The 27,078-nt window shown below is 40.2% G+C and overlaps 2 protein-coding genes and 1 long non-coding RNA gene across 9 annotated transcripts in view; 2 read left to right on the plus strand and 1 right to left on the minus strand.

Annotated features, from left to right (window-relative positions):
* Positions 1–27,078, minus strand: part of Cep85l (centrosomal protein 85-like) — a 177,692-nt gene that overhangs the window by 60,127 nt on the left and 90,487 nt on the right. For all 4 annotated transcript variants that reach the window (XM_087596739.1, XM_087596738.1, XM_087596740.1 and 1 more), the window contains 2 exons: positions 24,504–24,662; positions 14,280–15,067 (listed from right to left, as the gene is read on the minus strand). In XM_087596739.1, coding sequence (XP_087452865.1) covers positions 14,280–15,067; positions 24,504–24,662 — 947 coding nt within the window. The remainder of the gene's footprint in view (positions 1–14,279; positions 15,068–24,503; positions 24,663–27,078) is intronic.
* Positions 1,054–10,808, plus strand: Pln (phospholamban). Its single transcript, NM_022707.2, is given in 2 exon segments — positions 1,054–1,125; positions 8,627–10,808. A coding segment is annotated over 1 exon segment (159 nt). The 5' UTR covers positions 1,054–1,125; positions 8,627–8,734; the 3' UTR covers positions 8,894–10,808.
* LOC147998648 (uncharacterized) lies at positions 14,323–26,780 on the plus strand. Of its 4 annotated transcripts, XR_015645868.1 has the most exons (5): positions 14,398–14,521; positions 14,620–14,706; positions 15,295–15,355; positions 24,467–24,635; positions 26,474–26,780. It is a non-coding gene; the product is annotated as an uncharacterized LOC147998648 (long non-coding RNA). The 4 variants fall into 4 exon arrangements; XR_015645867.1 differs by lacking the exon at positions 24,467–24,635 and having other exon boundaries at positions 14,372–14,521; XR_015645869.1 differs by lacking the exons at positions 24,467–24,635; positions 26,474–26,780 and adding an exon at positions 15,610–16,835 and having other exon boundaries at positions 14,377–14,521.

The following is a 27,078-nucleotide window of genomic DNA, read 5'->3' on the forward strand; positions in this document are numbered from 1 at the left end:
AAAAGTAGGATCCACACATGTGCTGATTTACATACATGTAATATAAAATCGGTGGAGCGTGAGAGGAGACAGCAGGACATGGTCGGCTCTGCAGCACGACCCAGTTCTCAAAGCCACTCTAGACCCACAAGTGCCATCTGACTTTCTAAAAAAAAATTTCTTACACTTCAGACAAAAACTTACTTACATTAGGTCAAAAACTTTCAGAAATACTCAACACTTAAATCTGAACACTTGGAAACCTGGTCAACACATCACTGCCATACAACTGACAGGAACCTGCAGCTATTTCTTTCTAGAAAAGGTGCTCTTGACACTGTATCAGCTTACTAAGAGTCTGTTTGCGTTCTGTGGTAACACAATGTAGCTATAAAAAAAAATCCTTAAATGTATAAGTTGCATCTTACTGCAGATAACACATGCCTAATGAAATATAGAATCATTCATAAGAACATTGGTTAAAATCTTAACTGCAGAGAATGTAAGTTAAATGTATTTGCTCCTTCTCTATAAATTTTTTCTTTTCAAAACTCAAATTATTATGCTAGTTTCCTCATACACATTCTCTCACCTATCCTAAACAGCAGTACCTAGAGAGATACAAAGCACAAATATAAATAGGACAGGGAAAGGCCTCGACTAGCACCCAAGAACACTCGCTGCTCTGACAGCAAGGCTCTGAGGGCAGCTCCACTACCCTGCCTTGTGGCGCCTGCAGCCTCCCTCCTGCGTTCCTTCACAGGATTTCAGCTCTTGCACTCAGCAGCAGGTGTGAGCCTCCCCAAGTCTGAAGGTGTGTGTAGCCACTGTAAAGCTGCGTTTCAGACGTACTTTATTCTCAGGGACCTGTCATTCACAGCTCTACATTAAAACTAGAGGTGAAGCACAACATGTTACCGACATGTCCAAACCTAAGGGTAAGTGCTAAGGTTTGCTGTGATAAGAGCATGGCTAACCAATCACAGGTTGGGATTCCTATGTGATGTCATAAGACCTCCCTAGAATGCTTTTTCTCCTCCACCTACTGCAACTGTTCCCATAAACCTAGGATAGAAAGCTGCGCAGCTGAGCTCCCAGACTTCACACAACTAAACAGTCTGCATTGTGACGATCACAGAAGCCAAGGTAAGGCACGGTATCACTGACTTTGGACATTCTTACTTTCTGTAATTCGATCTTACTAAACTTTTAAAAGAATTCTAACCCCTAAATTCCAAAAGCTACATAACAAAAGAATCTATGACAAAATGCTTACTTTCTAAATAAAATCTCACCCATTTACTGACAGTAAAATTAGACCACTTTAAAAGAGATCCTATTCAGCCTGTTTGGGCTACTTACATTTGGTTATTTTGGTTTTGCACATATGAACTCCCGATTTAAAAACCTCCCAATTATATTAGCATATATGTTGGTAGAGATAAATTAATTTTCATGCAAACGTAATGGTTTCCTTTGCTATGTGGCTCTGCTGGAACAATGCAGGATGAGGTCACTTATTTACCGCTGGGGGACACAGCTTATTCTCAGCTGTTCATAACTGTGGGGCATGCACACTGAGCGCACTTACTTGATGATATCATTGTAGCTCTTAAGGTGAGACAGTAAAAGAGATTTTAAAGAACAGAAAATGGAGACTACTTCTCAAATGCTCTTGATGACTGTTACTCTCTAAAAATTCCAGTCAACCTTTAAATACTTCTAGAACTTTCATTTTAATAAAGAGAATAGTTTGTTTCAGTTTGATTCTATAAAGAAAAAGTTAGATATTTTTAAAACAAACACATCTTTTTTAAATGACAGAAAAATAATTCAACATTTTTAAAAATAAAAAGGGCATTTTGGCATAGGAACATTTCTAAGGAAATTTGAATACATTCTAACATAGAGTACATTTATCACATTTTTACTCTCCATTGTTCCTAAGTTTCCTGCCATGAATTTAGAAGTAAAACAAAATATCCAGGAATGGAGATGCAACACTGTATTATTGCTATTTGTTACAAAGCTCAATTAAATAAAATGTTTTCTTACTCTTAAACCTATTAGATGACATAGAAAAAACTCACTTTTACTTTACTACTTACATTCCTATCATACATAAATGCTAAATAAAACTGACCTCTATAATTCTCAATTCCTGTAATTCTAACTCAAACACAGCTGTCTCCTACGCAGAACTCTTGTCGGGAAAACATCTCTAGTATGTGCTCTTAACTCCAAGGAACCCTAACCAGCCTCTCAATAAATTTGTAACCCTAAAAATATGTTTCCTTTGATATTGTACAAATGACACTTGGTGCCAAGTTTATCTGGCAAATTTCTGCATTTTTTTACCTTTTTATTTATCCATTTACTGTGGGGGGGGGCATACAATTGCACGTGTGTGAAGGTCAGAGGAGGGTTTGTAGGAGTCAGTTCTTTCCCCCCACACGTAGGCTTCAGGAACTGAGCTTGGGTCATCAGGCCTGGCAGCAAGTGAGCCGTCTCCCTGGTCCCTGTGTTTTACTGTAATGCCTATCAATAACATTCCCACACTAGAATGACGTGTACAAAAGTTTTTCAGTGGAGTAGGGGGTAGGTAATGAGTTTCTTCCCACCAGAATTCCCTTATATAAACAACTTCTAGAAAAAATATAAATTCTGCTATCAAAGCATCTTTAGCAGGTTAAGAGGATGGCATAATTAGTGCCTGTAGTTAAAATTTTCAATAGAAAGTACAGTGCCAGGTATGCTTGAACCATGTGTTCAAAACTAGCTTTATGGTGACATTGAAGTATTTTGTTTATAAAGGTACATGCTTTAAAAAAAAAGATAAAATCAATGAAGAAATGTAAAAAATATAAAAATTATGAAATATAATGGAAAAAATGAGAAAAATTGCTTTACCAAAAAGAGTCACATCAATGTCATTTCCTAAAGCAAATCAAAATTATTTTAACAATATATTAGTAAACATAAAGGAAAATTATTGTATTTGGGTCATACATTAATATTATTTCTTAATCTCACCAATTAAGACATAATATTTGCATTGGTTATATAATTTAAATTATATATTAAAACATTAAGTGAGAATGATTATAGATCACCTCTATAAATTAGATAACGTAATTGTATTTATTCTAAAGAACAATTTCCTAAGTGCACACAAAAACTCCCTTTTACCTTAATTCTTGGTGTATTTGAATCTCTACATCATAATTTGGAAAACAGATTCTAAAACAAGTGAGGGCTATGAGGTTCACAGAGCTATCCCCAAATACAAGACCTTGAGGAAGAGGTCATTTGCACATCTAACCCCACGGTGACTAGCGAGGCTAAGATACACCATCATCCTCACAAGTGCTAAACACTACCAATGGTTACTTCAAGGAAAAATGAGGATGCAAACTTCTGCTAACTGAAAAGCATTCCTCCGTTTCATTTAAGAGCCATCAAGTGTTGTATCTGTACTACTCTATGATATTCTAAACATCATCTTCCAAGTCAGGCATAAAAAGTTACTGACGTCTTTAGTTTTCACGCAGTAAATTCTAGTCAGCAAAGGCAGACATTAAGATACTACAATCAGTCAAATTAAAATATCCAATTATTTAGCTTGCTTCACTGATAAAAATATACCTGCAATCCATTTAAACTTGTTATCTAAAAATCAGATTAATTTTCCCATAACTTTGTACAAAGGCTTCAATACTCTATTCCATCCCTACATTCCATCAATTTCATTTCTTACAATTTACAAACTATCCAAGGTCACTGTTTTCAAGGTTCCTGAATGAATTTTGCATTGCTATTTACACTATGAGAATAATTTTCATCTAATATAGGAATTCACACATTGATCAGAGCAACAAAAGTGAAAACTTAAGAGTTGGGGCTGAAGAACGTAACCTTTCTAAACCACAGCAGCACGGCTGATAACAGCAGTCTCTTCGGACAGTTCCAAGAGTGTGTAGTACCTCAGCTTCCTGGCCCAGCACAATTCTGAAGCACGCATTACTAAATAAACAATGGAGATAAAGCCTGAGTGTGTGCCCCGCCCCCTCACAGAGTCCCGGTCAACCGAGGACCTCTAGTGCTTTAGAGCGCGAACTTCATCTTCCGGCTTTCGATGAGTTGAGTCCATCAATGCACTATTTAGCAGGGGTTTGTTTACTAAGTGCTGCTCAATGTTCCTTAGTACTTCCCCAGTACTTTCTGCCCACATCCTCTTTTTTAAAAAATACAGATGCTGGAGGGTTGGGGATTTAGCTCAATGGTAGAGCACTTGCCTAGCAAGCGCAAGGCCCCGGGTTTGGTCCCCAGCTCCAAAGGGGGGAAAAAATACAGATGCTGAAGCTTCAATGAAGCTTCATGTAAGGCTACAAGCACTTTCACGGTGGCACACTTGAATCTCAGGCTAAAGTAGGACTGCAGAGTTCAAGACTAACTAACCAGTGTGACACACACAGACCAGGCAAGACCACACAGTCTAAAAACAGGGCTGTGTTAATTCAAACAAATATGTTTAATTTCACATGTAAAATAAATGTACATCAATTAAAACAAACCTACAGACAAAACAGCAATAGCCATGAGCTAACTTCAGAGGGAAAGAGTTAAACAGACCAAATTTTTAATTTGGTCCAATTTCATTCTGTTTACAGAATTTTTATCACAACCAGATACAACAAAGCTGGGGACAAAAGAACTTCCTAGTTCACAACTCAGCAGTCTTACAAGAACTTTACCACAGTGAACTAGCTAACAGGTTGACATGAAGTATGTTCACTGCAGACCAAGATCAGGACTCCTGCAAGGCTTGATGTCTTCTACCCGACAGGTTCCTAACAAAGGATATGGCGGTGTTTGTTTGTCTGTCTGTAGCCAGGGTCTCACTAGAAAGCCCTGGTTGCCCTGGAATTTGCTGTGCAGATGAGACTGGCTTAAACTCACAGACCTCAGCTTGCCTCTGCTCTCTCTCTGGAATGATAAGACTAAGGCACAAGTCACCAAACCTGGCAGTATGATAGTTGAAGGATTGCCTGTAGTTTTCCTCTTTCCTCCTCCTATTAAATAAAAAAATCATACTTTTGAACTTAATTTCCTAAGTTTCAATTTTAACTTCTTTAAACAGAGAGAGAGAAAAGACTATAAAAGTTCTCACTAGGAAAGAAAAGTAAAGGATTGGTGATAGCATTCAACCCTTCCAAAGATGCGAACAGATCCCACATACATAGAACACTGGGTACTCTTCTGCTTCCTACAGAATAACTAAAAGACAGGATCTCATATCTCCCACAACCAAACACACACCATTTTCAGAACTCTGGTACAAAAGTCAGAAAGATTAAACTTTAAATTAGTCCATAATTAAACAGGCTCTGAGTCTCTAGCAAACATCCAATAAGATGGGCACACTATTTCTGAACACCCTAAAATGCTATTTTTGTGCACTGCCCACCCAATCTTAGTGTTGCTATAAGACAGGAAGAGACTACAGAATTTCCAAACTCAGAGTAATGGTCAGTGCAGAACACAAAGTGACCACTTGACCCCAGGTTACAAACTGACTATTCTGAATGCCTGACTTTCAATTCTCAGCCTGGGAAAGGAAGCCCCACCCCGCATGTTTTAGAAACCCAGAAAATAATCCGAGCTATAGCACTACAGAATAAACTGAGCCAAAAATTTACATGCATATCATGGACATTCCATTATATAAAGTGGATATATGCTCAGTTTTAGTCATTACTTTAAACTTGTTACAAATCACTTAATAATTATGACACGTTTCTAAGCTCGCCAAGAAGTACGTTATTTTTTCCCCGTCACTGTGTCCTGTATATCTAATTTCTCTATGGAAACAAAGGGCTATTACATGATGTTCTAAATGTATCATATTTTATTTTATTCTAGATTTTTTTATTTGGGTGTATTTGTGTGTTTTCATTAAGCATATGTCTGTATGAAAGCATGAAGGTACCCAAAGAGACCAGAAGAGGGGATGCTGTAGCCTGAGGTAGAGTTACAGCTGGCTTCAAGCAGCCTAACGAGTGTTGGGGACCAGACCCACGTCCTGTGAGAGGGCAGTACGTGTTCTTAACCACTGAGCCATTTCACCAGCCCCTGAAAGTATATTTTCAATAGTTGACAGCATATCTCTTTTTATCTCATAGATACATTTGTGCAAAGCCTAATTCAACTTAATGTTGGGCTAAACAAGAAACCATTAATTTAGGGAAGTCCTCCTAAGCCATATTCTCATATTTTCTTCACCTATGAATAGAAGAGACTTAAGAACATTTGTGCTGATGAGTTCAACATCAAATCCTAGGAATCAAATTGGTTAATATGGTAATTAGTCATAAAAATCTCATTCAACTGTTTGACTTAATTAAATCACGCTGATTTTCTGCACAGAGACCCAGAGTCAGCATTGCTCCCTTCACTCACAGACTGGAAGCCCAAGGCAGGGACATAGACACTGAAAGCACAGCCTGACGTAGCAAGACTTTAGACTTAAGGCTCAGCAGGTTGGGGAGTCTACATTGACTGAGAAGGTCTTACCGGGACAGAGCACTTCAACTGAGCTTTAAGGATCAAATCAGTTTTGTCTGAGAATCAAGAGGTAAAGGGGCAAAGGGCGTTCCAGGCAGAGGCAGAACAATGTGTGCAAAAGGCACAGTCGGTGTTTACAGAGATGAGGCGTGTCTGGGACTGAATCACCAAGTGTCAAGATGGAGCATGGCTCCCGTGCGTGCTTTAGGAGGAACTGAAAAGCTCGTTCCTCTTCCACATGTACGTGCGACAGCTTCACTCCCTATCTAGGCTGCACTCAACTTACCACCCTGCCATGGCCTCACGTACACTGGAACTGCAGGTGTGAACACATCTTTTAATAATCACTGAAACATTATAAAAACTATGTAGGCTCAAGCGGGGATTACCAGTGCTCATTTGTGTTTCTCATACCTATACTGCATTACGCATCTTCCTATAAAAACCTGTCAAATATATACTCTCCAACACTATAAATTACATAGATTTATAGTAAACTAACAGGAGCACATACTACTTGATGGTACTTTATTGCTATAGTATTTTATCTGCAGAATTCAAAGGAAAGTAATTAAATAAGCCAGGTTTGAATTCCCATCTTTTAAACTGAAAAGTCTATGGCTAAATTCAGCCACCTGTCCTAAACAATGCACACACGCTAGACAAACGTTAACTGTTATTACTAACACCTGAAAGCAGTTGGATATAAATTGACTCTTTTTGGTTCCTTATCACAGGCATACATAGATGAAGGACAGAGACATGTGCCAAATCTCCAGTCTCTTTCAAAATTCAAAATATAATAGAGCCAAGTTGAAGACCTAACTGGGAACTACAGCATCTGACTGTCATATAACATGGTTTCTTTTTAAAAATAAATACCAAGTTCTAACTGGTTCTGCATGATGCAAATCTCCCCCGTCCCAGTCTCTCTACTCGCCAGCACTTGCCTCGGGTACAGGGCCACAGCTGAGCTGAGAGCCGACGGAGACCGTCAACCCTGCCAGCTAGAGTGCATTTCTCAATAAATCAGACCTTGTTGTCTCTAGACAGTAAATAACTGCACTTTATTTTATATTCTTGTTTTAAAACTGATTGTAAACAGTATTCTTAAAAAAAAAAAAAAAAAAAAAAAGTACCAGCCCTGGGAACTCCTTCACTCAGTCAGCAAAGGCAGAAAGGAGGCCTCCAGTTTGAGGCCAGTCTGTTCTGTGTAGAAAGTTTTAGGCTAGTCAGGATTACCTAGCAACACCCTGTGTCCAAACAAATAAATAAATAAAATGTTAGTGATAAACAATAATAATCTCGAAGTCAAAGCAGCCGCTGCCTCTAGACAGCTCACTGGTTTATTTTAAACCTGTACTAATTTTCTGTTAATAAGCTTTATTTGGTCAGCAGTGGTTTAAGAGCTTGGGGAGGGGGGGACACAACCCCACCCCTGGCCATCAGGATTAGCTGAAAACTGGAACTGTCTGGGATAGTTCAGAATCATAGCCCTTACTGTGCCTCCTCCCGAGCTTGGCGGTCTTCAGCACTTGACCACCTTGTTGTTTAGAGTAGCACTAACCAGGAGGCTGTACCTGGGAGGAGTCAGGAGGATATGTATACGATTAAATGCACTGTGTGATTCCACAAAAGCATAAACCATAAAGGAAAATGGCAAGCCGCTAGAACCTGTTTACTTCATATTTAACTTTTCACTTAACCATTTTATTTCAAACTAAAACTAAGATCCAAGATATAAGTTACTATATGCATCTTGTTATGATTAGTTCCGAAACATTTATAATAATAAATGTTCATACCAATTGTGTTTACAGAGAAACAGTTTTAAAAAAAAACAAACAAACAAACAAGGAAACCGTCCCAAAGAAGCATTCCATGAATCAAGTAATAGGTGCCAAACCTCCAGCCCCTCCGCTCACCCAGGACGAGTGCTAACATATGAGAGGAGCAGAGAGGCTGGGGCTGTAGACAGTGATAAAATACAGCACTGAGGAACATGAACCGGTACAAAACTGCATATCTATCCAGAGAATGGGTTTAGTATGAACCTAATCCTTTTACTATTTTTACATTCCAGGCCTCCTAAAAGGAGACAGCTCGCGTTTGGCTGCCTGCTATCAACTTTTTATCTTTCTCTTGACTACTTAAAAAAGACTTGTCTTCCTACTTTTGTCTTCCTGGCATCATGGAAAAAGTCCAATACCTTACTCGCTCGGCTATCAGGAGAGCCTCGACTATTGAAATGCCCCAGCAAGCGCGTCAGAACCTCCAGAACCTCTTTATCAATTTCTGTCTCATCTTGATATGTCTGCTGCTGATCTGCATCATTGTGATGCTTCTGTGACAAGCTGTCGCCACCGCAGACCTGCACCATGCCAACGCAGCTTACAACCTGGCCCTCCACCACGAGGGAGGCAGTGCCGCCGCCTTCCTGCTGGACATCGTCGTGAAGGTCACGATTAAGAGTGAGACTGATGGCAGCCAGTGTGATCATCGGCTGGATCTTGTAAACTTTACCACGACTAAGTGTGCACAATGTAGCTGCCCGTTTCCTCAGTGTGGCTCATAAATGTCTTTCCTAAATACTTCTGACATTGTAGTATGAGTTTTAATTTTGAAACAGCACTACAAAAAAAGTTCACTTTCTATATCCAGCACTAGAAAGTTCAACTTATAGCTTCAGTTTGGGGAATAAATGAAATTTAAACTGCGTTGCCACCACTTTTTTTTTATAGGAACTAAATATTCTTCAGGTCTGCACAAAGTAGAAAATAATAATTTAAATGAAGTGTTCTTATTCAAAATAGCTCACTGGGTCCTCATATAGACGACGATGACGATGACCATGACGATGACAATGATTCAGAAGTCATGGTCATTACTGTCAGAACACATACCTTGAAAAAAGGTTGTGCCCTTTTTCTAAACACTAATTATTTTTAAGCTTATGAGAGTCAAATAGGGAAATGTAAAAGCATATTCTCATATAAAAATCTTCACTAATTTTTCCACTAATTGTGGAATTCAAGCACATTTACATTAACCACAAATGTGCTCTCTCTAGGGTTTGACCAGCAAGCAAGAACATCTTACTGTGTGGTTGCGATAATCACTAAAACATCAGAACCTCACCCGAAGGTTGGCTTGGCACAGATCTCCTGGGTTGTGCCGGGCTTCTCCAGATAATAAATGATAACAACAAACCAGACAGCTGTGCTGGGGTACAGCTCTCTTCCTGCATCCCCCAGAGAGGAGAGGCTTGCTCTCCTAACTTAAAAACTAGAGATTCTATTTTACAATCCTTACTAATCACGGTTTCAATTTCCCTTTCTAAATTCCTAATATCTCTCAATAAATACTAAAAGATTAGGAGCTAAAAACTGTATTGGAAAACATTCACCAAAATTTAGTTAACTTAAGTTATCCAATACAAAACAGTTCACACCTCTCCTGTGCACTCCCACAGTTCACACCTCTCCTGTGCACTCCCACAGTGTTAAGTCCAGCTCAAGGCATTCTACCAACACAGCAGCTATTAGGAGAGTTATAATTAGATATATTTTCCATAATGATTACTACGAAGATACGGCGCATCAGTATTCACCTTGGTCCCTAACAGAGCAGCTGAAGGCATGCTGATTCGAACTGTTTGAATCCCTGATAGAAAGGAAGATGTCTGGTTTCAGAAATTATCCAAAGAGTAGCCCACAAAGGAGTCCCACGTTAATAGGCGTCTCTTCAGAAAAGGCTGGGGGTGAGGGTGCCCATCACAGAAACTATAAAACATGGATGACATAATCTCTAAATCAATGTTCCCTTTGTGATGCTATGACCCTTTCATACAGTTCCTCATGTTGTGGTGAAACCCAACAATAAAATTATTTTTGTTGCTATTCCATAACTGTAATTTTGCCTCCACTATGAATTGCGAATATTTGTGTAGACAAAGGTTTGCGTGAGGGGTTGCAACGCACAGGTTGAGAAGCACTGGTGAATGGTCTGCGGAATTATGTACAAGTGCATAAGTTCGTAGTTGCCATGCTGAGAGGAAAAGGAAGGTGAAAAGCGCCTGGCCCTTTACATTCTCACTACCACACCAACTGTCAACTCATAAGTTCTTCTCATCAAACATTTAATGTTTAATGCCTTTTACATTTCAGTAGTTAAATGTTTATCTATAAAATGCAATAAGAATGGCCTATATTCAGATGGGATTATGATTTTGGTGCAATTGCTATACAATTAAATGCTATTACTATAAAATGTTGTCATTATAAAGAGTTTTGTGTTGTAAAGGGCAGAGTGGGGGGCACTTTCCCCAAATAAAGTAGAAATCAAGATTTCCTAAGACAAACATGAGAGGGTGGACGTACATACAACAGTACTGCTTAGCCTCTGGTTATTTTGAATCTTCTGGCAAAGCAGGAAAGCAATCAGTCACATTAGAAGATCTGGTTATATGCTATACCAGGTTTTTAATATCTTGAAAGTACATGATAATCCATATAGACATAGAAATAGAGATACAGACAAAGCAAGTCACAGAGCATGTATCCACTAGTAGACACTTCAAGCTACCCACTGTGTCACAAACTGCAACCGCACGTCATGGTCACCTTCTCAGCATGCACATTGTCTCAGCTGGGGAGTTAAAGACAAAACAGCATGCAAAAATAATGAAACTGAAAATTTTTTTCTTTTCAAAGAACATAAAACAAGCTACAAGCCAGACTTTGTTCATTCACAATTCATTTTAAAGAAAAAAGTCTTTTATGTTCTTAACCAAAATCTTCATTTAAAAAAACAGAAAATTCTCCACTAACATGATTGAGAATACCTTAACTGGTCAAACCACTTTATGATTTATATAAAGACAAAATTTTTTTTATTAACTTGAGTATTTCTTATTTACATCTTGAATGTTATTCCCTTTACCGGTTTCCAGGCAAACATCCCCCTAATCCCTCCCCCTCCCCTTCTTTATGGGTGTTCCCCTCCCCACCCTCCCCCCATTGCCGCCCTCCCCCCAACAATCACGTTCACTGGGGGTTCAGTCTTAGCAGGACCCAGGGCTTCCCCTTCCACTGGTGCTCTTACTAGGATATTCATTGCTACCTATGAAGTCAGAGTCCACAGTCAGTCCATGTATAGTCTTTGGGAAGTGGCTTAGTCCCTGGAAGCTCTGGTTGGTTGGCATTGTTGTTCATAAGGGGTCTCGAGCCCCTTCAAGCTCTTCCAGTTCTTTCTCTGATTCCTTCAACGGGGGTCCTGTTCTCAGTTCAGTGGTTTGCTGCTGGCATTCGCCTCTGTATTTGCTGTATTCTGGCTGTGTCTCTCAGGAGAGATCGACATGCGGTTCCTGTCGGCCTGCACTTCTTTGCTTCATCCATCTTGTCTAATTGGGTGGCTGTATATGTATGGGCCACATGTGGGGCAGGCTCTGAATGAGTGTTCTTCTGCCTCTGTTTTAATCTTTGCCTCTCTAATCCCTGCCAAGGGTATTCTTGTTCCCCCTTTTAAAGAAGGAGTGAAGCATTCACATTTTGATCATCCGTCTTGAGTTTCATTTGTTCTAGGCATCTAGGGTAATTCAAGCATTTGGGCTAATAGCCACTTATCAATGAGTGCATACCATGTGTGTTTTTCTGTGATTGGGTTAGCTCACTCAGGATGATATTTTCCAGTTCCAACCATTTGTCTATGAATTTCATAGTCATTGTTTTTGATAGCTGAGTAATATTCCATTGTGTAGATGTTCCACATTTTCTGTATCCATTCCTCTGTTGAAGGGCATCTGGGTTCTTTCCAGCTTCTGGCTATTATAAATAAGGCTGCGATGAACATAGTGGAGCACGTAAGACAAAATTTCATGTCCATTTTTTAACAGTTACAGCCCAGGGAACATGAGAAAATGCAAAGTTAGCAATATAGTTCACTACTTCACCACCATGGGGCAGATCCACTGTGAGCTTAAGAGAATCTAATGGTTACTGTATGTGTCGAGGAGATCTACATTCTCACACCCCTCCTTGAAAACAAGGAATGAAAAGGGGCACATTTAAATTAGGCATTCTCTCCTGAACAAAGTCAAGACTATCACAACCTTACAGAGACAATTTGGAGTATTATGGGTGAGATACCAAAACACAAAGAAAAAAAGCCAAGTCTAGTGGTGAACTACATCCTAAACCAAATAAAGGTAGATGGTTTTCTTCAACCACAGAGGAAAAGGCTTCAGAGTATTACACCACCTCCCCTCTCTGGATGGTTTAGCGCAGTGATTCTCAACCCCCCTAATGCTGCGACCCTTTAATAAAGTCTCTCATGTTGTGGTGACCTCCCAACCACATAATTTTGCTACTGTTATAAAACATAATGTAAACATCTGTGTTTTCCGATAGTCTTAGGTGACCTTGTGAGCCATTCAACCACTCAAAGTGGTTGGGACCCACAGGTTGAGAAACACTGCTCCAAATTGTATAGGAGTTTCTCCCTCTACTGTGTTCTACGAAGATTCAAAACTGAGCATTGTTCTCCTTAGTGCATATCTTATCAAGAAATTTACCTACTAGCATGTTATTCCATAGACCTAACAGGGATTAATACACCATGTTTCTCTGTATGTGGTTATGTAGTCCCTTTAAACTAATTCAATAAATCTTGATGTTCCATTCATTTCTTGAAAATTGCAGCTGACTTATAAGCTTAAATACAAAGAAAGCATTATCAACATAGTACAAATAGCTGGGTTCCACCTTCTCATTTTATAGAAGGCCCAAAGAAATTAAACGCCAGGTCAAAAGACACCTGAGTTCTCAGCTACACCAGACCAAGTCCCCAAAGAGTCTACGAAAGTCCTACCAAAGAAACGAGTACACAGCCATGTTTACTAATATTCATAGCGACTAGAAATAAACGCGGCCTAGAAATCCACCAACCTGTAAGCATGTAAGAAAATGTGGTACAGGTACGCAATTCAACTTTATTTGACCATAAAGAAAAATTAAACCATGGCATCTGCAGAAAACAAATGGACTTGAAATCACTACATTTATCAAATGTGGTAACCCAGACAAATACCGCATGCTTTCTCTCATATTTGTAATCGAGACTTTAATTCTTGTATATGTGAGGGTTGACAGTTCTGAAACTGGAAAGGTCTAAGCTAGAGGAAGAATAAAAAGAGGATAGCAGAATATACGTGACAGAGCAAAGGGAAAAGGGAAAGGGGAGAGATGGTAGGACAGAAGTGGGCTGAGGGGAATCTGAGGACCAAGAAAAAGAATGTATGAAAATCCTATAATGAAATAAACACTTTGTATGCAGGTTAAAAGAAATAAAAAATTAACCTATGAAGAAAAAATTATCTAGGTTCTAAATGTGACATAATCAGAAAAAAGTCCATGACCTATTTGTTCAAATTCCTTTTCTTTCTATGACTCCATGTTAGCTTCTGTTTGTTTCACATTTCCTTAGACTGGACATGTTTAATTTTTATGCCTACTTAACAAGTGAGACGATAAAAGCCAAGCTAAGTACAATATTTAAGATTATCGCGTTAATTCATCTCAAAGGATTTGTAAGCTTTCTAAACAGTGCGTCAATTTTATGGCACTTACACTCATTAACTTGTGAGAGCTGGAGAACGGAGCCTGGGGTGTAGTCGTGTACTTACTGCAATGAACAGAACAACCACTGGGGGGAGGCAAACACTAGGTTGTGAGCCTTACCTGCATTGGTGTCTCACTTCCTTGCTGAAACTCTTCAGTTTGTGGCTGTTGCCAAGGAGCTAAACTGTAAGAATCCTCTGTGGTTCTGCCTTCCAATGGGTTTGTCCGTAACTGCTCTGTAAGCCACATCTGAGTCCTCACAGAAGGTTGAATGGGAACTCCACCTACTGCCTGCTGGCCCAGCATTAAATACTTTGGAGACTCACAAGCCTCTGAGCCTGTCACAATGGGCTTGCTCTCAGGTAAGGCACTGTATGTCATGTCTAAAGTCTGTCTCCTGAGAGCAGAGGAAGAGACTCTGACATCCTCTTTGTTGCAGCTCTCAAATTTATCCTTGCAGTGCGGAGTTGATGGCCGTTTCGTGTTCACTTGCTTGTCTTCCAGTTTAAGCATCTCCATAGTGTCATGGAAGCAGCTAGGCCCAAAGGTCCGTAAGTGGGACGTGAAAGCCTTGCCCTTCCCTGTCTTCTCCAAGACATTCCTCAACTCTTGCGTGTATGCAATGGCACTCTGGTTGCGGTTCTCCAGGGCAGTAAGCTTGGACAGAGATGACCACTTCCTCAGGGGCCTGAAGTCCTTCATGTGTAGGGAGGAGTCCCGCTCCCCTGTGCCGTGCTCTCCCAGTGTCTGCATGAGATTAGTACTCCATTTAGAGCCGTCTGACGGTAGATCTCCCCTGTGTTTGGAAACTGAAGCACTGGAGTTACATGGCATCACATGGGCAGTGGGAGGGGTAAGCAGCGATCCACTAGGCTTCAAAGATGGCGTGCCACTGGAAGTTGAGTGGTCTGCAACAAGACAAGACGGCCACGTCAGTTCCAACCAACAGCTTAAAGCGGGTAAACGCAAAATGCCAAAGTAACATCTGCGTGTGGCTTCTCAGCCTGTATTTCTTCTGGCATTCTTCCTCAGAATGAGGAAACAGCTAGAACTGTTATAACTAAGTTATCAGACACAAGGCATCATCAACACACTTTCTAACATTCTCCTCCCTCCCCCGGCCACCTCTCTCTAGCGTTCCTCCTCTGCTCCCACGAGAGTCGTCTTCTATGGCCGTGTTCACTCTTGAAGGGCAGGTGAGTTTCCTTAGGGTTACTGCTGTAGGGTTCTAGAGAGGGATAATTTACAGAGCACGCACACTCCTCATCAGTGCTACCCGCTAAAAACAATACCTTCCCCTCCCCTAACTGGACAGTGATCGGAGCTCAGGGAGCAGTGGTGTCTAATGAGCCCAGGTCCCCTAGCTACCTACCGTTCATTATCTGCCTAGAGGGCCTGGGCAGGGACGTTCACTGGCCCTTCCTCCCTCTCCCTACCCCACCCGTGACAGAATGCTGCAGGCACAATCTTGCACAGGTCTTGTGCAATGGTGATGTCAGATTCTCAAGAGCGTTCCGATCCACTCGACTCCTTCTCTGGCTCCTACACCCTTTCAGCCCTCTTCTGCAATATGCCCTGAGCCTTGAAGTAGGCGACAAAGAATTCCTGTTATGGCTGAGCATTTAGCAGTCCCTTATTCTCAGCACTCTGACCAGTTCTAAGTCTCTGCAGTTATTGCTACCTACTGCAAAAACAGGGGCTTCTCCAACTGAAGCTGACAGTAGCACTTAACCTATATCCATACACTGGACACATACATCATGGGTACAAACCTATGGACTGATGGACACATCATTAGCAGAAAATAGCAGAAAAACAGCAGCAACTTCCCCTCTAGGGCCCGTTACCTCCCCAGCCAAAGGTGTTTGACCAAGATGGTGGTGATCGGCGTGAATTCCCTCCAATGGGGCAGGCCTACAAACTGATCCGGAGCACATGCTCCCCTGCCACTGACATGCATTACTGCACCAGAAGGCACAGTGTCCTGGCCTGTCAGTCGTGCAGCACTGGTGTCTGCAGCTAGACTGTCTAGCAGTAGAGAGCTGAAGACCGAGCTGAAGAGTGGGAAGGAGGCTTCCATCCCAGTTCCAGCTTGATTCCTCAGCGTCCTGAGACCAATGCCTATGAAGTCTCTCTAGCAACACAGTTCAATCAGTGCTGAGGAGTCAGCAACAGTAAATTGACTGTAGCCTTCCGGGGCCTACATGACCTCCTAGACCATGTGAGCACAACCCTGGAACTGAGGTTTCTGTTGACTACCCACTGGTTTCCAGGGGCATCATCATCTGTTCGCAGTATCCTTTTCACATTTTCATGTCTGAAACCTAGTGGCTGGGCCTCCCACAATCCCTTCAGCCAAGGAAAACCTGGCTTTCACATTTTACTTTCCATGAGGTCTTAATTTCTCTTCTGGGAATAGAGTTTTATTACTTGGCCATATTTCTACTCAAGAGACTGAAGTATCTCCAGAACACTGTTAGAGAAGTGTGAATACTACACCAGGTGATAGTCTACTTTCCATGATACTGAAGACACTGAAACCTAATCACCAGGTTTAGCTGCCTCTTGGGGACCAGCAATGTGCCATTTTCCTAACTGCTTCGGTAGCTTGGTATTTCTCAGTTGCATAAAGGATCAATAATTGGCAATAAAAGCCACTTCATCGGGTTAAAGTTTTAATGTCTTTTGTCTGTTTGAGAAAGGGACTCATGTAACCCAGAAACACTGAACTAGCTATGTAACCAAGGATCATCTTGAACCTCTGATCTCCTGCCTTCCCCTCTAAGAATTACAAGTGGACAGCACTGTATGTTTTGTGAGGTGCTTGGGGGGAAGCCAGGGCTCACCTCACCAACTGGGCCACTTCCTTACCACTACTCTTGAATTCACTAAAAATCTGAATGCAACCAAAATATTGTGTCTGTAGAATATGATCTTAAGGACAAAAGCTACTCCTAGAAGTTCCTTACTAGGAAGTCTCAAGCCTTAGCATGCAAAAAGGTTACCTGGAATATGCTCTTACACCAATCATAATCAGTCCTGGTAAATGGGCCTCAGAAACAGCACTTAAACAAGCATTCTACTGCTCAATTCATGAAAACGCCACTCCCCTGGGTATGACTCCAGTTCTAAAATCTTCAAGCTTACATATTCCAAAGTCAACCACAACCAATATCCACAGTTTTAAGATAAATATAAGAATTTATCTTAAAACTTACTATAACTTAATATAACATTTAGAGTTCATTACCATCAAAATTAAAATTCAGAAGCTGGTCTATTTTTACACATGCATACATTCTTAACATGCACATACAGCACATGAATAAACAAACAAGACCTCACATATATGACAGCATGAGCATCTGGGGGGCTGACTGTTATTTCTGAGGCAAAAGATTCATCTAGAAACTGTTAATTGTGTTGACCCTTTAAAAATAACATTTGCCCAGGAAATCTAATTAAAGATAAATACAAGGTAATTCCTGGTACGCTTTAAATTGCTTTACTTAAACACAAATCTCAAATGCAAGTTACTGCGATGTAATCTAGCCCACGTTTAAATTCCATCAGAGGAGTCTGAAACTGGCTGGAAGCAGTTTAATCTGAAACTGGCTGGAAGCAGTACTTCTACAAACTCGGGGACAGCGTTTGAACGCTCAGGAGACCGTAAAGAGCCAGTGATGGCCACTAAGACCATTTAAGGACATCACTGTAACCTAGCAATGTAAATGAATTACATTTCAGATAACATTTCTGACGTTTTAACAAAATCTCAACTTTCTGTTTCAAAAGTGTATTATTTTATCTGTGAGCACACTGATTCTTATCTTCTCATATATAGAAACTTCCCTCCTCTGCATCTTTTCTGATCTATTTTTCCTATAGCAAAAATGAATTAAGTGCAAAAAAATTCTTAGATCCAACTGATAATAATCATGAGTTTTATTTAAAAACAAAATCTCAAATCAAGACATTCTGGTTTAAAATATAGTAGCACAATTAGACAATATGAATAATACTTTAATCACAAGGCAATCATTTTCACTCACAATAACAAGCTTTATTTTTCTCTAACTTTCTTGCTAATGCTGTACTCATAGGGTACTGTATGTAACATATGGGAAGAACATTTTTGAAGCTGATGTCTGTGCAGGTGAGGGGCTGGCACAGGATAAGGCAAGGCCTGTGATCAGGCAGGGAAAGAGGAAGGCAGGCATAGAGTTTTAAAGAGAGGAGAGAGAGGAGAAAGAAGAGAAGAACCAAGATGGAGGCAGAGAAGGTCGACCCAGATCTGTGTGGCCTTATGAAATGAATATTTCATAACGGATGGATTTCTGTAGGACAACTGTCTTATCTAGGTGGGCAGTTTATATCATTACCAATTGGTTGTGAGTTTATTGTACAGATCTTTTACGGAGTTTGAATTTACTGATATAAATCTGATTGTTAAATTACAAACTTATTGAGTTTTGATTTTAATGGGTTACTGGGAGTTGTGACTATAACCACAGGGGGTGGATGCTGGGAATGTGAGCAGAGTCTGCAGCATGAGAGCTGCAAGAGGGCGGCTGCTGCTGGGCTCAGAGAATAGCTGGTGGCGGTGTGGGATAGAGATTGGGAGCTTAGCAGTTGAGATGCTTTGCTGATTAAGATAAAAATATCCTGCAGGTACCATGCAGCCCACCAGACCTGGCACTAGCGCAGGATGGTAGCTTTTTTTATATATTTACTACAACACATTTTTACACCACAAATAATACCTTCCTTTTTAAATTAATACTTTAAGTAATCTGTATTTTTAGGTAAATTTTCTTAAATATTCTGTGTGTGCTTTGACCTACAGGCATTTGCAATTTAAGAAGGGACCCACAGATTATGTTAGCTAACCCAGCATAGGACTCAAAATAGAATCCTGGGCTGTTTCTCAATCCAATGTTGCTAGACAACACTCCAGTCTTCTTTCCTCCATGTTCTTTCCAAGCATAGGTACATGGGAAGGAGGGGTGTTCAAAAGAAAAGCCATAGAGTGAGATGTGGGGAATGTCGGCTCCGCTGCTGGAACACTGGGCCCTCTGGACACATTACCACACTGCTCTGAGTTAAAATGGTTGGGTTTTACCCCAGGATCTCAGATAAAATTTTAATCATATATCGAGTATATTATATTGAAAATATATGGCTTTTCTGTTCAGTTGGTTTTAAGATAAGGTCTACCTAGTATATAGATGAAGTTTATTTAAAACTTTCTTTGTATCCCATTCTGGTTGGATTTCACAATCCCCCTGCCTCAGGTTTCCAAGTCTGACACAGATGTATGCTACCACACCTAGCATAGAAGACATTTTCACTCCTGTTAAGACCACAAGTGCTGTGACATCTCAAAGTCCTTAGTATTGATGACCCATGCCTGTAACCCCTTGGCTATATATTGTGTTCAAGCCAGCCTGGGATACATACGACCTTGCCCAAAAAACAGGAAGAGAAGGTAGTTTTGAGGGTTTTGGTTTTTTGGGATTCTGTGTGTGTGTGTGTGTGTGTGTGTGTGTGTGTGTGTGTGTGTGTGTGTGTGTGTGTGTGTGTGTGTCTTTTTTAATCACCTGAGTGATTTCATTTGCTGCTGCTTCAGTCTCTTCTTGTGAACAAGTTACCATCAACTGCTACTCAAATACACCAACAATCCCTTGACATCCAATTTAGCTTTTCTATGATCTATCAGTCACACTAGCACATAAACCCCAGTACTCTTCTCACTCCCAGACTCTGATCAAGCTGATCTCTCCACCAATACTACATTTCCCTGAGCCTGCCCAGACAGCACCTACCATCTTCTGACTGCTTAAACATCATTCTGTGAGTTTCTCCTATAATGCACAAGACAGATGTTTGTTACCAACCAGGAGAAATAGCTGCTTCATTTCTAAGAATTAGATAGCACTGGATCTAACACACAGGAGACACTAAGGCACAGCTAAGCAAATAAGTGACTGAGGAAACTCTTACCTCAGAGAGAGCCCTAGATTTTGCCCTAAGATGAAAACAATGTATCAAGTGATCCTCTCATAGAAATATACAGAATGAGCTGGAAACACTTCACTGATAATGACCTATTATCAGTATAAACATCTAATGAAGATATGATTAACAAGACTTTATTTTTTTGGGTCTGTTTATTTAGAATAAATGAAATTAATTGGAGAAGCCTATCATTCCCAAGAAAATTAGCACAGGAAATTGGCAAAAAACAAAAACTTGTCTTCTATCTGTAGCTTTCTTTACTATAAGTGTTCTTTAAAAATAACCCCAAAATTACTACTGAAGGTAGTATGGGATAGTAAGGACAAAGTGAGGTTGTGTTGTATTATTACAAGTAAATTACAGTGGGTTAAATCTCTGAATTATAAGACATGGTAGAGTATTGTTTGGACAAAACAACCAACAAAAGACTTGAAGAAAGCTTATAAAGTACTTTGTGGAATGTTTTATTTGAAATTTTTAAGTAAGTTCAGATTACATTTGGTAACACTTAAACAAAATGTACATTGTTTAGAAAATTAATATGACAATACATGCCCTGGGAGGGACTTCTCAAGTCAGGGCTGTAGTAAAAAGCCGTGACTAGAAAAAGAAGCTAAGTCCTCCAGAGGCTGTTGCAGACATGTTCTGTAGTATATGTTGAACACAGGTAGATTAGCTGTGGGCACAGCTTAATGGTCAGACATTGCCCAATGTGTGCAAAGCCCTAGGTCAACCCCCAGTACCAAAGAAAGAAGAAAAATTAGGTAAGCAAGCTTAGGTTAATTTTATAAATAATAAAAATATGGGCTCCTGGTTAATAGATGACAATTTATGGAACCAAGGACTGAGTGTGTGAAGCACATACATCACTTTCATACAACATATCATAAAGCAGCCCAGCGAACAGTGTACTAAAGCTCACGTTATACTATAGACGTCCATCTATAAACTGTGTTCTAATACAAGGTTACTCACGGCATTCAGCAATTTTCCACAGTAGTTATTTTTAGGCCTTACTAAAAAGATATGCCATGAAGCAAATTTAATAATGAAAAAGGACATTTATAAATCAACCTTTGGACTTGGGGACATCTGCCAAAGAACACAGGGAACCACAACACAGCCCAGCTCTCACACAACAGGAATCATGAAAGGCATAACAACAATTCAGAAGAGGAAATATACACCAAGAATCAAGTGTTACATCAAAAAAGACAGGCAGCTTATGAGCAAGTTTATCTGGGCTTGCTATTGCAGAGGGATAAGAGTCCAGAATGGCAGAGCAAAGGCAAGGTCACAGCAGAAAGCTGAGAGCTCACATCTTAAACCACAGGCACACACAGAGCATGAACTGGAAATGGCTCAAGGTTTGAACCATCAAAGCCCACCCCTGCTGACCCACCTCCTCCAGCAAGGCCACATCTCCTTGCCTACACAAGCAGCACCACTAGAGACCAAGTGTTCAAACATCTGAGCCTATGAGGCCATTCTCTTTCAAACTACTATAGTAAAATTCATCATTCAAGCCACAATTCTGATTCATTTTCCATAGAAATGTCAAGCTTCCGTTACCCATATTCAGTCTTCTATCTCATTCGTAGTCACAATTCTTCATATTCCTTATCCTTCCTAAAATGTCTACCCTACTTGCATTGTCTTCGCATCTTGAAGGCTTTACCATATAGAAGAATAAGCAAATAATACTATCTTCTAGGACAGTGGTTCTCAGCCTGTGGTCAGGACCCCTTTCGGGCATCAAATGCTCTGCAAATCAGATATTTACACTGTAACTCATTAAAGTGGCAAAACCACAGTTATGAAGTAGCTTGGAAGTGAAAGCACAAACTAATAATGGAAGTTTGATAATAACAACAATGATAATAGTAATAATGCACAGGAAAAATCAGGAGTTCTGGGAAACTATGAAAACTACAGTCTCCTCGGTGAAGGATGTTGGGTGTTCTGCTAGTCACTGTTAGGAAGACAGCAGCACCCCAGTCTCTACAGGCCCTGAGATACACGAAAGACATTTTAAAGTTCTCTTAGCTAAACTGAGGAAAGAAGGCTTCGGGCTGGAGAGCTCTGGAGTTCTCTGATAATAGTATATTCTCTGTAGAATCAGTTCTCTGATTAACAGTATATTCTCTGTATAATCAACTCTCTGATTAACAGTATATTCTCTGTATGATCAGTTCTCTGATTAACAGTATATTCTCTGTATAATCAACTCTCTGATTAACAGTATATTCTCTGTATAATCAGTTCTGTGATTAATAGTATATTCTCTGTATAATCGATTAACAGTATATTCTCTGTATAATCAGTTCTCTGGTTAATAGTATGTTCTTTTGAGCTTAAGGAATTCACTCGGCAATTATTGAGCTTTTAAGTCAACTCTTCAAGAGCTACATAATTTTTCTCTAGACTTCAAGTCATTATCTGAGACGGCATTACACTAGAACCCCTAAAATTAAGGAAGAGAAAAAGCTACTTAAGACACAAACTTTGAAGACAACCTTAAGGAAACAGAGCATTCCCTCTGCACTTCTAGACCCTGTTCTGTCGTCTCTGCCACATCAGTATGTTTATTAATAACTCTTAAAGTTTATTAATGAGAATGACCAAAAACACTGTTACAAGTTTCAAGCCCAGAACCCCTGCTTTATTTTTAAATTCAATTGAATTCAAACGACCCCCTAGCACTTTTCATGCTCCTCTGTACGCTTTTCAGCCTCATACGCTGTATAAAATGTCACGGATTGAACAGCGTCTGTTAATATGTCGCATCCTACTTAAGATACATTAAAATCGTTCTCTCTCTCTCTCTCACGTATCTGTCTGTTCTCCCCCCACCCCCACACATGTAAATATGAATTCATTTGAAAGTCAGTGTTTTGCAGATGAAATCAAAATGAAGATATCAGATAGAATTAGACAGACACAAATGCCACTGACTGGTGTTTTCAAATCCCATTTACCTTATAAGGAGAAGAAAGCAAGATCTAAAGACAAAGGGGTCATGAAAAAAAGACAAATACCAGGAAAGGATGCCACAGGCTGCCAGAAAATGGGATGTTTTCCCCTAAGGCCTTCAGAGGGAAGGGCTTCCCAACATCCTGTTTTTAGACAGTCTCTGAAACCTTCAAGGAAGTAAGGTGACTCTTCCCTACTGATTTGCACAGACACAGACTATACAGCAGGGCTTCACAACAGCAGCCTGTAAACCTGAAGTGCAGCGCCCGCCATTCTAAGGCCTCCTGGGCCCTTAGATTGTTCTGATCTAGGGTTTAGCTACATGGGGCCTTCTAACAAATTTAACAATTTAGGGTAAAGGGGCAAGGTAGCCCCTGGCTACCTGGAACTCACAGATATCTGCCTGCCTATGTCTCTCAGGTCCTGGGATTAACGATGGGCCATCATGCCCAAATGCTAACAATGGTTTAAGTTACTAATTTGATAATTCCAAATATTTTCTTTCTTATCTTCATATGACTTTCTCTTTTCATTTTTTTTAAAACTGTGTTCTAGGACCCAGTTCTTCCTACCTCAGTTAAACTATAATGAAAACACCCTCAAAGTTCTGCCCCTTCAGATGTGTATCTCCTAGATAATTCAAAATCCTCTAAAGGTATAATGACAATTGATCATCCAAGTGCAACTGTGATGCATTTTCAAATGGCACCGGCCCCATAGGCTCAAGTATTTGAATAGTTGATAGAACTGCTTGGGAAGGATTAGGGGGTGTGGTCTTGTTAAAGGAGGGTTAGTAGGTCACTGGAGCAGGCTTGAGGTATCAAATGATTCCAGCCCTTCCCAGTGCACTCTCTGCCTCTTAGTTAGAGCTCAAGATGTGAGCTCTCAGCCACTGTTCCAGCAGCTTACTGCCCATAACCTCTGCTCCCCAACCATACATACTAACCCTCCAGAACTGTAAGCTCTAAACTCTCTCTTAGTAATTGCCTCCGTCATCGGGAGCCTCATCAAAGCAACAGAAAGTAAGTAATACAGTAATAAGTGGCAAAAGAAGTTTCATCTGTTATGATGAATGCACTACTCTGGTTGAGCAGTGATAATATGGAAGGATGTATATGTGTGGCGATAAAGAGTATATGGGAAATCACTTTAGTCCTCAATCAACCTTATGCGTGCTCTGGAAATGCATAGCTGAAAATAAAAATCTTTTTTGAGTGCAAGGGTAAATGGAATATAAACAGAGAATTTAATTTGATATTTCATTTATAGCAATACTGAATGTTACCAGCAACCTAAATATTCCTTATAATCTTCAGAACTGTCTCTCACTCACACCGTTCTCCATAAGCTTACCTTCCACGCTGTCAGAACAGGAAGTGCCAATGCCAGTGTCTCCACTGTCAGACGTTATGCTGTGTCTCCGGATATGGTTATTTCGGGGGTTAGATGGAACAGCTGTGGCCTGCCATAATGATTCATTACCAGGTAACCATGCTGATGAATAGTCCGAGCCTGGAAGGAAAAATACACCACTAAGACATGGGCGACATCTGTCTGAAAATACACCACTAAGACACGGGCGACATCTGTCTGAAAATACACCACTAAGACCCGGGCGACATCTGTCTGAAAATACACCACTAAGACCCGGGCAACATCTGTCTGAAAAAGTTCAACAACCAAACTAACAAACTCCGTTATTCTAACTGCCGAGCTTCTCTCTGCTTCTAGTTCCTGAACTGCTAAAGATGGACTATGTCTGACTTAAACCATAATCTGGGGCTGGGAATGGTAGCACATGCCTTGAATCCCAGGACTCAGAGGCAGAGACAGGCAGATCTCACTGCTGAGTTTGAAGACAGCTTAGTCTATATAGCAAGCTCCAGGACAACCAGGAATACCTAGTGAGACCCCGTCTCAAAAAAATAAAAAACGAAAATCAGCAAACCCAATTTGGCCTTATGTGCTAGTGCACAACCATAGTCCCAGCTATAATCCTTGCACTTGGGAAACGCACACAGAGAGACAGAGAGCTCTGGGGCAGCTTCAACTACACAAGGCCAGAGAGCTCCACTAGACTACTAAAACAGGGTCTCAAAAACAGACAAAAGGAAAAAGAAACCAGAAACACTGAATTTACGGAGGGTCTACATGAATCCTATTACATGACCAACAGAAACTGAATGCATTCATCATAAAAGACAAACCTACTCTAACCTAGCCACTTCAAATATCATTTTATTTTCCAAAGAATTTTTTGTTTCTTTATCATTTGCTAAATGATTTACTAAAACTTCATTTAAAAGTTCCAAGTAAAAAAAAACAACTAAAAATGTACCAAATTAGCCCAACCCAAAGTCTATCCATCTCAGTGAACGTCTGTACAGTTATCACTCGCAAGCTGCAGAGCTCCACACTTGATTACACACTCTCCATACTGATACATTTCTATGTATTTACCCTCTATCAAATCCAACCAAACAGACATAAACAACTCAGAGTTAATACAGAAAACAATTAGCTTCTGCTAGAATTCTAGCTATTACAGTCAGACAGTCTCCAAGTTCAACAGATTCATCATAAGTGATTCAGCCTGTTCATTCATTCCTGTTTGGAAGAAAGGATTGCCCATCCCAGAGCAGGTAAGAGCAAGTCAAAGTGGTTAGGATACAGTAATCCCTAAAGGCTTTATTAAGGGGAGGTTTGGTTTGATTTTGTTTTGTTTGTTTGTTTGTTTTGTTTTGTGAGGACTAGAAAGACAAGTTGTGTAAATGTCTTTTCCACAGTCTCACAGTCTCAGTTTAACTACATGGTACATAAATCCTGGACAAGATCAGATGTGAGTCATGGTTAATTTTGTATGTGAACTTGACTGTGTCACTGGACCGTAGGGTGCTTACATATTTGGACAAACACTTTCTAAAACAAATTTGATTACATGTTTAGAGAAAGAGAGAAAGATTATGAGTCCAAGTGTGCAGGGCATGTACTACCTACCACGGTGTTTATGTGGAGGTCAGGGGACAGGGAGCAGACTCTGCTTTTCTTACACCATGTGGGAATCACACTGAAGTTTTCAGGCTTAGGTGCAAGTGCCTTTACCTGCTGAGCCATCTCTCTGGACAGTCATTTCTGTAAGAATATTCTTGGTTTGGAGTAGGTACCATTGACATTAATAGACATGGTGAATGACTCTGCTGTCTTCAATGTGGGCAAACTTTATCCAATCAGCTAAATGCTTGAATAGACAAAAAGTTTAATTGGGGAATTTTTTACATGCCTCTTGACCCCTGAACTAAAACACTGGTTTTCCCTGTGTTCAGACTTGAACTGGAGCAGAGGGTCTTCCTGGGTGTGGAGCCAACACCACAACAATACTCTCAGCACGTTTCGTCTCCTGCTCGCCAGCTCGCCAGATCTGAGGTCTTTGTCAGTACATCTAAGTCAGCTCCTAGAATCATCATCTCCTATTGGAGCAATAGAACTAGGGAATCTCTAAGAGAACAATGACCAGAATCTACACTTTCCCTCACTGTACTTCAACATCACCTGTTTAGCAGAGCAAATACCTCAATACCTGGGATCTAGCATATACTAAAAATATTAAAAATCTATAAAAAAAGATAAAAATAATAGTAAGTCTAAAACATTGTACCTTCACTTCTTGAAACTCTGACTTGTATCTTGGAATAACAAAAGAATACAAGTGTTCCCTGACTTAAAATGCATTATATTCTGATAAGCTTTTCATAAATTTAAAATATCTCAAGTACTCTTGCCATCACCCATGCTCAGCAGCACTGCACACTGTACAGTGTCCTCTTCCTTCTGCGAAGTCAGCTGACGGGCTTCAACTACAAGTAGTACAGCACTAGTACAAGGGAAGACAAGCTCTGAAGGCAGCCCTACTACGTATCCAGCATTCTTG

Source organism: Rattus norvegicus, chromosome 20 (assembly GCF_021556685.1).
Source record: "Rattus norvegicus strain SHRSP/BbbUtx chromosome 20, alternate assembly SHRSP_T2T, whole genome shotgun sequence".
NCBI classification, from domain to species: Eukaryota; Metazoa; Chordata; class Mammalia; order Rodentia; family Muridae; genus Rattus; species Rattus norvegicus.